This window comes from Magnolia sinica, chromosome 4 (assembly GCF_029962835.1).
Source record: "Magnolia sinica isolate HGM2019 chromosome 4, MsV1, whole genome shotgun sequence".
In the NCBI taxonomy this organism is placed as follows: domain Eukaryota; kingdom Viridiplantae; phylum Streptophyta; class Magnoliopsida; order Magnoliales; family Magnoliaceae; genus Magnolia; species Magnolia sinica.
The window spans coordinates 99,734,207-99,747,181 of record NC_080576.1 but is presented as its reverse complement, the minus strand read 5'-3'; the positions used below and the strand labels follow the sequence as shown (position 1 = coordinate 99,747,181).

General features: G+C 38.9%; 1 protein-coding gene across 3 annotated transcripts in view; it reads right to left on the bottom strand.

Moving 5' to 3' along the window:
- The window catches only part of LOC131243494 (uncharacterized), a 141,743-nt gene that overhangs the window by 38,524 nt on the left and 90,244 nt on the right, over nucleotides 1-12,975 (bottom strand). For 2 of the 3 annotated variants that reach the window (XM_058242884.1, XM_058242886.1), the window contains one exon: nucleotides 7,575-7,643. The exons of the other annotated variant lie outside the window; for it this stretch is intronic. In XM_058242884.1, the coding sequence (XP_058098867.1) occupies nucleotides 7,575-7,643 (69 nt within the window). The remainder of the gene's footprint in view (nucleotides 1-7,574; nucleotides 7,644-12,975) is intronic. 3 annotated transcript variants of the gene reach the window in all.

The window sequence follows — 12,975 nt, the reverse complement described above, 5'->3', positions numbered from 1 at the left end:
GCTGATATTTGTGTTTTCCTTTCACCTAAGTCTCTATGACCTTATGAACAGATTTGATGGCAAATAAACAGCATGGTGGACCCCAGGAAGGTTTCAACGGTGGGCGACATTATCCCCACAACTTTCTATAGTGTGGTCCACTTGAACTTTGGGTCTACCTCATTTTTTGGCTCATGCCCTAAAATGAACTAGCAAAATAGTTGAATGGTGTGGATATAACACATACATCATGATACGGCAAAGAACTTTGTCACGTCAATTCTACCCTATCTGCCAAAGCTCGCACAACAAGTTATAAAAAGAAGAGTAAAGTTGCCATTTAAAAAAAAAAAAAAAAAAGTTTCAACTTGAAATCACTAGCCACTTTCGGCATCAAGCATTAAGCTAAAGGAATAAAGCTTTAAAAAAATCTGACATTTTCAGTGAAAATTTAAAATAAGCTCTTAATTTTTTGGATTTACCAAACAATCTGAATAACGGCAATAACTAAAAATAACTCTTTTCAGTGATAAGTGCAAAAATGAGGCAGATCCAAAGCTCAAGTGGACCACACCACATAAAACAATGGAGATTGAATGTCTACCATTAAAAACTTCTTGTGGGATCAAGCTGATATTTGTGTTTTCCTTTCATCTAAGTCTCTGTGACCTTATGAACAGATTTGATGGCAAATAAACGGTATGGTCGACCCTAGGAAGGTTTCAACGATGGGCAACATTATCCCTAAACTTTCTATGATGTGGTCCACTTGAACTTTGGGTCTACCTCATTCTTTGGCTCATGCCTTAAAATGATCTAGCAAAATGGTTGAATGGTGTGGATATAACACATGCATCATGATAGGGCAAAGAACTTTGCCGCGTCAATAGGCTTCTACCCTATCCGCCAAAGCTCGCACTGCAAGTTATAAAAAGAAGGGTAAAGTTGCCATTTAAAAAAAGTTTTAACTTGAAATCACTTACCGCTTTCGGCATTAAGCATTGAGCTAAAGGAAGGAAGCTTTAAAAAAATCTGACATTTTCAGTGAAAATCTAAAATAAGCTCTTAATTTTTTGGATTTACCAAACAATCTAAATAACAGAAATCACTAAAAATAACTTCTTTTAGTGATAAATGCAAAATTTAAGTTTTACCAAACCGGCCCTAACTCTTCCTCGTTGCACATAAAACAAATGTTCACAATGGCAAAGTTACACTTCTTGAGATTCTCAATCGTGAGGATTTTCATAGCCTTAGAAAGATTTTGATATCACCAGAAACCACTGCAAAGGCTTGGACCCTAGGAGGAACTGAGAATCTCTAGTTTTCCACAACTTGGCAAGCGGAGATTGAACCCTTTCATAGCTGACAAAACCAAACCAAACTGAAGTAGTTGTTTTTCTTCCTCTTCTGAACATTCTTGTCCAACTCTGTTGGATCAATTTGTGTCCCGTATATTTGACATGAGCCTATTAAAACAGCTTGAATCCTCATTTTGAGCTCGTTGAAGCAACACAGACAAAACCACCAATTTCGCATGCGCTCAAAGCAAACCACAACCTTTCATTCTCTATTGATGGAATGCAAGAATAGACCGGACAGATTTTGCAATCAATCCTACCTATGGCCCTACACAAGCCTTCATATCCCTTTCATCACCTCAATCCAACTCCACTTTAGGTCTTCCATTCATCTTCTTTACAGACCCTACAACCCTAACCAATGTTTCCCACCTTCATAGACTCCACAAAGGGCCTATTTGGCAAAACTTATTTTCTGCACTTATCACTGAAATATGTTATTTTCAGTGACTTTACGGATTCAGACTGTTTGGCAAATCCAAAAGCTTAAGTGCTTAATTCAAATTTTCACTGAAAATATCGAGTTTTTTTAAAGCTACCTTCCTCTAACTTAATACTTAACACTGAATACGGTAAGTGATATTGTGTTAAGATTTTTTTTAAATGACAACTTTACACCTCTACTTATCACTTTTGGTCAAGCTTTTACGCAGGGTAGAAACCATGTTTACGTGGCAAAGGTTTTTGCCCCCATCATGATGCATGTGTTATATCCTCGCCATCCATCTATTTTGCCAAATTATTTTAAGGCATGCGCCAAAAAAAATGAGCTCGACCTAAAGCTCAAGTGGACCACACCACAGAAAGTTGTGGGGACATTGACACCCATCATGGAAACCTTCTTTGGGCCCACCATGATGTCTATTTGCCATAAAATCTGTTCATAAGGTCACACAGACCTATATGAAGGTAAAACACAAATATCAGCTTGATCCAATTGAGCTTTCTCTTTATGATCAAGGCCAGTAATTTTAGTCTATCCTTTCATCACAAGGTGAGATTTGAGACATTCGATAAATCCATCATGTTTGTATTTACCCACTAGCAACCAATCGCCCATTTACCAGGAGGTAAGGGAACCAAAGTCTATGTCCCAGTGCGACGCTTAGCGGTAATTTCATCCTCCATGGCTTTTCGCCATCCAGGATGAGCTAGTGCATCATGGTATAAATTAGGGACCATGTCACGTGACAAGGCCATAGCAAAGGACCGATTAGAGGAATGTAGGTGGTGATAAGATATAAAGTGAGAAATAGGATGCAAGGTGCAGGATAGAATACCTTTGCCAAGGGTAATGGGTAGGTGAAGATCTTGGATAGTTAGTGGGGACACCAAGACCTCAGTGCAGGCTGAAGGTGATGGACGTGAGTCAAGCTGGCTAGAAGTAGGATCCAGCTCGATGTGGGATAGAGGCTCGGGTGAGGATGTTCCAGTAAGGATCATTCTGGAGAGGGAGGTGAAAAGAAGGGTTTATCTTTGAAGAAGGTGATGTCAACATTGGAGTGTAAATGATTGGTAACTAGGTCAAACCGTAGATAGCCCTTTTGAATGCATGAGTAACCGAGGAATAGACATTTGTTAGCACGTGAGTCCAGCTAATTAGAGGAAGTCCCCGACTTATGAACAAACACGGTACAACCAAACACCTGACGTGGCAGACGGAATGGTTATTTATTAGGAAAGAGGACATAGAAATGAGTACGACCAACAAAAAACGAATTAAGTTTGTCGATAGATGAGATGACAGGCCGCTAACATGGCATAGCTCCAGTAGTGTTTTAGATCATGCATGTGTATAAGAAATGATCTAACAACTTTCAAAAGATGCTTATTTTTCCTCTCGAGCACACCATTTTGTCCAGGTGTGTATGGGCATGAAGTTTAAATGTGTAATACTAGAGAAGGACAAATACTCCTGGAAGGAGCCGGACATTTATTCCAAAGCATTGTCAAATCAAAGACAGTGAATTAGTTTGAAATTGTATTTTAATTTCAGCATGAAACAATTTAAAACAAGCCAACACTTTAGATTGTTCATGTAGTAGCTAAACCCATGCCATACGCGAAAAATAGTCAATAAATCTAACAAAGTATCTAAAGTTATCTATACTTAGGATCCGAAAAGGACCCCACACATCTGAGTGAAACAAACCTAAACAAACAGAGTCATGATTATCGATTCTAGACCTGGTGTGCTTTGCCAATTGGCATGTTTCACAGTTTATTGAAGAAACGAAACTTAAGAGAAGTTTTCGAAGATTCAAGAGATGGGGTCCAAACTGGGCGTGTACTAAAAAGGGTGATGTTGCCTTGGGTGGTGAGAGCACACCCATGTTCTCCAGGTTTAAAGCAACGCAATCCATACCGCTCACACCCCCCACCAATTGTCGCCATTGTTTTTAAGTTCTAAAACACAATGGGAGGGATAAAAGGTTGCACGCAGCTGACGACCCCCACCAATCATCACCTACACTTTGAAGTCCTGAAACTCACAATGAGAGGGTTAAAAGGTTATTGAATAATTTAGAGTAATACGACTACTAAGGGAGATATTTCCCTTGTCGGGGACTATAGATGATGAGCAATTGGCTAGCGAAACTAGTGAATGATTGACTAAAGTATTGAGTGAAAAAAATAGTAATATGGTACCTATTATGTGATCTACGGCCCCAGAGTCGATCACTCAAGGTGATGAACTAGAGAATACAATGAGGATTTTACGTGAATTGGCAAGTGATGTGGAGGCAGAAGAACTAGAATTTGTAATAGTACTCCTGCTAAACAATTTCTAGATCAGCTGTGGAGATCAATACGGAGTCACTGGTATTGGAGGGAGCATCACCTGAAGAGGATTCGCCCATATAGATGGCGGGATGGGCTTGAGATCCTCCTTTATGCCACAGAAGATCCCAACACTTGTCCACAACATGGTTATTCTTCTTAGAGTATGTACTGAAATAATGCCGCCCACTATGTTGTTTGGAGCCATCATTGGACAATGAATGCCCACACCCTCTCATCCATCCTAGCCATGACCAGTGTTGTGAATAGCGTTGTAGCGTACGCTACGTAGCATATGGAAATAGCATATTTCCACTGTAGCGTACGCTCCGCACATGTAGCGTACATTGCGTACGCGTCAGGAGTTTGGTAATTTTCTTTAAAATAAAAGCTGCATTTTATTATGTGAGTTAAGAAAGTGTTTTAAAATGGTGGTGACCCATATTTTTCACACGTGGCAGCATGTAGATCCATCAGGACCATCCTTCACACACGTGACACTTTGTAGGTTATAAATATGTACTCATTTAAACTTTTTTACAATCTAAATCATTCAAAAATGGGCCTTGAAATGTACGGCTGAGACTTTTTCCCTTTCAATAGATGGTGGGAGACTCGTATTTTAAGAAGGAACCTTTTAACATAAAGCTATCAAAACAGGGCTTTCGAACAACCCTATCTTAGTGCAATAGCAACCGCACTTGTTGCCATTTTCAAGCTTTGATTTTGTCCGATCAAAAGGCCCATTGAAGATCAGATTTTAAGCATTCAATCAGACCTATAAGAGCATCTTATTGAGGGATTTTCAAGAGCATTGAAGCCCAAACAAGGAAGAAATCATGGTTTTCCCTTTTCGCAGCTGTGCAGACACAACTCAAAAAAGTCAATTTTCGGTTGATTGAATCTCTATTTAAGGTATGTTTTGGCCCATTAATCATTGTTAATGAGTTTTCTTTTTTATTTATGCTGGAAATTTGTGGTTAATTTTTCATTTTCTCAATTTTTTTCTTTTTAGAAAAAAGTCGGTTCTTATGTAACAAAGATGCATGAGGGTTGTAGTGTGTATGGCATGGATTTGACCCATCCAACCATCACCTGGGACACATGCGTGGGGTCCACTATGGTGTTCTATGCCATAGCCCACATGCGTGGGGTCCTCTGTGGTGTTTTATGCCATGGTCCACATGCGTTGGATCCACTGTGGTGTGTGTATGGCATGGCCCACATGTGAGTAGCTTACGCATGTTTTCTTACCATTTATCATGTTTTATATTTTTTAATATATATATATATATATATATATATATATATATATATAAAAAGTATCGTGTAGCTTACGCTACACGCTATAGCCTTAGGGGGTTGGACGCTACGCGCTATTTAAAACACTAGCCACAACACCACGATGGTCCCCCACCTCTGATATTTTTGCCCATGTCCAAAAGGAGAGCAACATTGTCACCAGAGTGAGGTGTTGAGAATGAAGATGATGGAGATGGCACAACAGTCTGGCAAATACATATAACAAGGATAGAGTCCATTCCCTGCCCAGGAGTTGAGCCTTTAAAGGGTCCAGATAAGGTTAGATAGTGGCAAGAAACATGGCAATACTAATCTCTTCCCTTTAGCGTTGTTGTTGAGTGATGCCTTGAGTGAATGCATGATAAGAGTTTCCATTCATCAACTAGGCCACACAATTTGGTACAATGCTTATGAAGATTGTCCCCTTGCTTCATAAAGATGTCATATAGACGTTGGATATTTTTCTCATTAAAATAGAGTTGTTGAAAAGTAGTCCAGATCTTCTTAGCACTATCACCATACATGACATTGGAGTAAACATGGTCTTCCATGCAGTAATCTTCCTCCCAGTAAGAGTACAAGTCAGATTCCTTTGCATAACCATCATTGAGATGTTTGTGACTATGATTGGATGTGAGATAGATTCTGACGGATCGAACCCCTATAAGGTAATTCTCAACCCTTTGAAGTTTCACAAAGGATATTTGTTGTGTATATGTACGATTCTCAGGTTTGGATTCCATAAAGAGGATGGGCACTAAGACAACCCAATTCAGGAACAAAGAACATCCAATAAATGATAAAGCATATATAAACGGACCAATAATAGTAGCCTCCAAACAAAAGAAATTAGGCATCAGAATTTTTTTCAGTAGTGGTGACACAATTGCCACATCTAAGGTCAGCGATTGCGAGACGTACTGGCAATTCAAGCCAATCACACCAACACAACTTTGGTCATGGTCAGCCAACATGGAACCAGCAACGAAACTAGCAACAAATAGCAAATCATGGTGGCATCACACTGACCTCTGAACCCCAACAAGAGTCGCAACAAGGAGCAACAATCACATGACAGGAATGAAACATTCATAACAATCACAACGAGCAGCAATGCCGAAAGCAAGGCAGCAATGATGAACCAAACGGCGGACAAATCAGCAGATCACAACCTACCAAGCCACGGATCACATATACTGATCAAACACAATCACGATCTTTGAGAACAATCTGTCCAACATTACACAACCATGTTGCTAACAATGGGCCACCAATCACAGCAACAAATAAAGACAGAAGGGGCCACAACAAATGACACTGATCTGGGCCAACACAAGGAAGAAACAACCACAATCAAGGGGTAGAGATTGTATATTTGTATTAGAGTGAGATTAAGAGTATGAGAGTAAGAGATCAAGAGAGTAAGGAAAATGGAAGCATGATAGTGCCTATTTACAAACAAAAAGGGAGAGAAATGGAAAATTAAAAAATTAAGTCCCAAAATTAAGACCTAACCATCAGAAATATGATCGTTGGGACATTATGCAATCGCATGCTGATGCATAATTGCATAATCATGGCTTATGCAATCACATACTTCTCTGTGCAACTGCATAAAACCAAACAGTCCAAATTCCGCTTATGCCGCTATGGCATAAGCAGTCCATTCTCCAAAAATGGCATATGCCATCGCATGATTGCTTTATGTGATCGCATAACAACACTGACCACAGGACAGCTGAACATGTGTACTTTCACGTTTAAATACACTTCAACACATTATGTGATCGCATGACAACACTGACCACAGGAGAACATTAACATGTGTACTCCCACGCTAAAATACACTTCAATATATATACACTGAACAGTGTACTCTAACAGCGCATACAATAAAAAAGAAAGAATGATAGTCCAACAGTCTGCCAGAATGGCCAAAGCACCAGCAACCATTCTTTTAATGAGACAAATGGAAGTAAAATGAATTAATGGCAACGATAGCAGCAATAAAACAACAAATGAAGAAAAGGTGCGCCTGATAGTTTAACAAGACATCATATATAACCAAATAAAGGAAAAATTGACTTCATCAATGTGTCAAGGACAAAAAAGTAAATTGATAAATGGGTAATGTTTCAAAAAAAGATTCACCTTGATGATTTGGTTCCTAAACCAAAGATATTTGTCTTCAAGGCCACCACAACAACATGAGAAGGTGCACTACATTGGTTATGCAAAAATGCAACCATTAGCAATGTATCCACTTAAGGTGTTCAAATAAATACAGCTAGCTAAATGTGGCGAATCTTTCAGTAAGGTGTGAAAGTTTTGAACTTGTTTTGAATACTATATTAACATACTAAAAGGATATTATACATTATCACAACCAATAAAGTTTGGTAGACAAATGAATCTCTCGCAACTCCCAAAAGGTGTTTGGGTTTCACAGACAAGGTTTTTACTCATCACAAGTTCATCAAAGAAGAAAGAGAGAGACTCACCATTTTCTCATTCCATGCAGCCATACATTACTTTCATAAAGTTAATGATAGATGTTATGTATCAATTCAAGATACCCAAGACAACTCTACATTATAAAAGGTATCCACCAGCATTTACGGATATTTTAACAATTAAATACAATCAAGCAAAACAAAGGAGTATCATTTTTGAGAAGTGTAAAACAAATCAGGTGGAAAGTTTTTTATGAAAATTTAGACATGCATGTCAACTGGGAAAATATCAGAAAAAAGAACAATAAACAGAAACAAAGTGGGAGGGGAAGAATGCATAATGCATCTCTTCCCAAGTCATTCCATTCTGGTTGAAGGAACCATAGCTAGGTGTTACCATCCAGCACACACAGGTACAGAATGGAAAGGTGGTCTGGCTAAATGCAGCATCAACACTCTCCGTAATGCACTATGGGAGATTATGAAGAAAACTCACAGGCAACTGTGACTGGGTAAAAATTAGGGTTTTCTTGCACCACCCTTTCTTTGATCAGAAAGGTGATCCCATCGGGATCTGGTCAGGGAGGATCATTTTCTGGGTCACTGATCCGTCTCCTTGGTTTTCTACAGTGGTGATGAAGAATGCTGCTCTGGAGCCTCCTATTCAGATTGCACCTTAGATGGCCAAAACGTATAATGGCAATCTTGTAATCTTGTTCTCTGAGGAGGAGATTGAACAATGGTTCAGCCTTTACAGTTTTGCTTCATTTCAAAGTCTCTTTTGGTAGGCTCAGTCATTGAAATTAGGGTTGGAATGGTGAGGTGGTTGGGACAAAGGAAAGTTTGGACAAAGGAATCAATGGTTACAATATCGGTGTCGCTGGCCCAGCGACACCGAAACCCCATTTTTTCGTTTCTCTTCGGATTATCGGCGAAATATCGGAGATATCGGCGAAATATCGGAGATATCAGCAAAAATCTTGGATTACCGCCGACCAAAAATCCAATAAATAGGTAAGAAAACCCCTCTTTCAAAAAATCAGAAAAAATATCGGAACGGGGGAGATCTCTTACTTGTTGATCAGAAATCGGAGCTCCGAAGATCGCCTCGATCAACATTGGAAGAATGCCAATCGACAGCGCCGGATTTACATGTAAGAAAATCCTCCTTTCTTCGGCAACAATCCACCTCCAAAAACCCCCTTTCTTCCGCCGCATTTTCTCTTCGGTGAGATTTTAGGTTTTGTTTTTTTAAAAAAAAAAAAAAGAAGAAGAAGAAGAAGAAAGGAAGATATGTAGCGTGAGTCGCGCGTGATGTAGTTTCACTAGTGGCGCGGTCATGATGTTATGTGGGCCCACCATGATCCATGTGTTTTATCAACACCGTCCATTCATTTTTACACGTCATTTTAATTAATTTTCTTATAGACGAGATTGACTAGAATCTCAGGTGGACCACACCATGGGAAAATAGTAATGATTGAACGTCTATCATTAAAAACCTCTTAGGCCCACTGTAACGTTTATTTGACATCTAACCTGTGGATTAGGTCACACGGCATGCAGATTAGTTCATACGGACCTGGATTAAGGCAAAAAACAAATATCAGCTTGATCCAAAATTGTTGTAGCTCCAGGAAGTTTTTAATGGTAAGAGTTCAATCAACGATGTGTGGTCCATTTGAGATTTTGATCCATTTCAGTTTTGGATTCTTACCATAAAATTGTCTCTAAAATGAATTAGACGGCATGGATGATACACACACATCATCTTTGAAGTCCACGGAGCACTGACCATGCTAGTCCTAGGGACTATCCAGTCCGTTTGAGGCAGTGGATTGCGTACGTAAGTCGTACGGGTTGGAACTCAGTAAACACGGTGAGGTCCACCGTGATTTATTTATTTTATCCACTCCGTCCATACATTTTAATAGATAATTTTAGGCCTTTAGGAAAACAAATGAGGCATATCCAATGTTCAAATGGACCACACCACAAGAAACAGTTGTATTGAATGTCTACCATTGAAAAATACTTGGAGGGCCATGGAAGTTTTGGATCAAGCTTATATTTGTGTTTTCCCTTCATCCATGTCTGTATGATCTTACGAACAGATTGGATGAAAAATAAACATCACTATGGGGCCTAGAAAGGTTTCAACGGTGGAAATCATTATCCCCACTATTTCCAGTGGTATGATCTACTAAATCTTTGGATATGAATCAATTTTGGGCTCAACCCCTTAAATTTGATGGAAAAATGGATGGACGGTGTGGATATACCACATACATTCAATGTGTGCCCAAATGAGTGATCAATTATGTTTAAACGGTGGTCACTGAATCTCCACTATTTTCTCTCATGCGGCTGCCCTGAGTTTTGGATGCATATGATTTTTTATCTGATATCCTAAAGTGATCTAAAAAAACGGATGGACGGGGTGGATTTTTTAAAAACATTATGATGGTTAGCATCTCAGTGCAGGAAGGAAATCACCGTCCACGACGCGGATTAGTTGTTAAGTAGGGAGACTCGCTGGTGACGTCACCTAGTTTTGTAGGCCCCACCATGATGTATGTGTTGTATCCTCACCGTCTATTTATTTTTTTAGACCATTTTAGGGTATGAGACCAAAAATGAGGTATATCCCAATCTCAAGTGGACCACATTACAGAAAACAGTGTTGAATGAACGTCGACCGTGGTAGACTCGCGGGAGTTTCAACACCTGGTCGAGGGTTCGAGTACACATAGGTGGTGAAATCTCACTGCGGCGTGAGTGTGTGATGGTGTGTGTGCTGTAAAAATAATAATAATAATAATAAATAATAAATAATAAATAAAAAAAATAGAAAAAATGAAAAAAAGAGAAGAAAAAAAGGAAACAATGTTGAATGAACGTGGACCATTGAAAACTTTTTGAGCCCATAAAAGTATTGGATCAAGCTAATATTTGATTTTCCCCCTCATCTAGGTCTGTATGACCTAATCATACATATTGGATGTCAAATAAATAGTATAGTGGGCCTTAGTAGGATTTTAATGGTGGATATCCAATCATTATTGTTTTCATGTAGTGTGGTCCATTAGACATTTGGATCTGACTTATTCTTTATTCTGTAAACTAAAATGATATCTTCGAATGGTTGGACGGTGTGGATATGAATACCGAGTAATTTATGTGGGTCCACTGTGATTTACATATTTTTTCCACTCTGTCCATCCATTTTATCACATAAATTGAGGGCTTTAGCCCAAAAACTAAGTATATCCAAATCTCAAGTGGACCTCACCATGGAAACAGTGTGAATTGAAATTATATCGTCTAAAATTCCATAAGGCCAAAGAAGTTTTGGATCAATCTGTTATTTGTGTTTTTCCTTCATCCATGTCTTTGTGATCTTATGAACGGGTTGGATGACAAATAAACATCATTGTAGGCCCTACCAAGGTTTCAACTGTGGAAATCATTAATACTACCGTTTCATATGGTGTGGTCCACTTGATCTTTGGACATGCTTCAAATTTCGAAACAACCATTAAAATGAGCTGAAAAAACGGATGGACGGCGTGGATAACCCACGCACATTGATGGTGGGCCCAACATGTTGGGTAACAGTAGTACTCTTAACTGTCGCGGGATCCGGACAATGATTACGAGTCACCTTGTCATTCTATGTATGGATGAAATGTGGTCATAAATGTGTATTTTTTTTAAATGCATTTACTTTTGCATGTCTTAATTATTATAAGCTTACATTTGTATTACATAAACTCATTTTGGTTATTATTTGAGTGATTTCTTATGACAACGCGTGCATTTTGACCCCCATTAAATAAAAACTTCTTATTTAATGCAATCTTTTTGTAATTTTTTTATTTCTGAATATGTAAATATGTGTATTTAGGCAAGTCCTGAAGTTTCACTGAAAAATTCCACCATTTTCTCCATGTTTCCCCCTTTTTCTCTGCATTTCCGGTTATCGGCGATATCATCGGCGATAACGATATTATATCTTTATCTCCGGCCAGCGAAACTTGTAGCGATACCGACAAAGGAAAGTTTGGACAAAGGAATCAATGGTTACAATAGGAAGACCAGTTCAGCATCTCAATTAGTATGCTTATTCTAATCCTGCTGCAGAATAACCTCTTGTGCCGATTTCGATAGGATTTCCACTGCTTCCCTTTTACTTGTTCAATGAGCCGTTCTTACGATCTATTGCAGGCTGCCTTGGGTGAATGCTAAAAATTGATGGTCCAACTTCAACCAGAATACATCCTAGCGCTGCTAGGGTTAGAAAGAGATCCTATGAAGAAAGGGACAGAAAAGATTTGGATAAGGACATGATCGAAAGGGCAACGGCAATAGATTGTCAAGGAAAGTCCCCCCAAGTATTGCTCTGTGTTAGGATTGACGGCATGATTTGGAGGGCTTCATTTTTATTTTGAGTTCTCAGAAGGATGCTGTGGATGGGTTAATCAAGATGGCCCAGATGTTGTTAATAATGCTTCAAAAGCCAGTGAGGGCCATGTGTTTTTTTCAGAATAGATCAGTGATGGTGAACAAAACAGTGGGCAATATAATAGGGTGGAGGAATATAATGGTGAACAAAATGACTTTATTAATGGTGCTCAGAAAAATTCTAGGATTGCTTCAAGTATGGTGCAAGTTTATGACATCAACGAAAATGATTTGGAATTCAGTAAACAGGACATGTTCGAAGGGGGGGGAAAATCGTTTCAGCTGTACGGAGGATGACTCACAGGGCAATTCTGGATGATCCCTCTCTGGAATGCCATGATTAACAGCGTGGGGTTGTGAATTGGAATGGAAAGAAGGTGACGATCTAAAAGGTTTTTGATGATCTTAGTTCTTAGGGGATTGAGACAGGTACTGGAAAAAAAAGGATGAGATGAGTTACTGATAATATGTTACAGTTGGAGGATCAGTTATTAATCAGAATGTTGACACTTTACCAGGAGAGTAACAACAACTGATTCCAATCATTAGGAGAAATCCAAATCAATCGAAATTAAATCAAGTATCACCAAAATTAAAAGGAAGAAATTTTGGTGCAGTGGGAGTGTTGCAAGTCA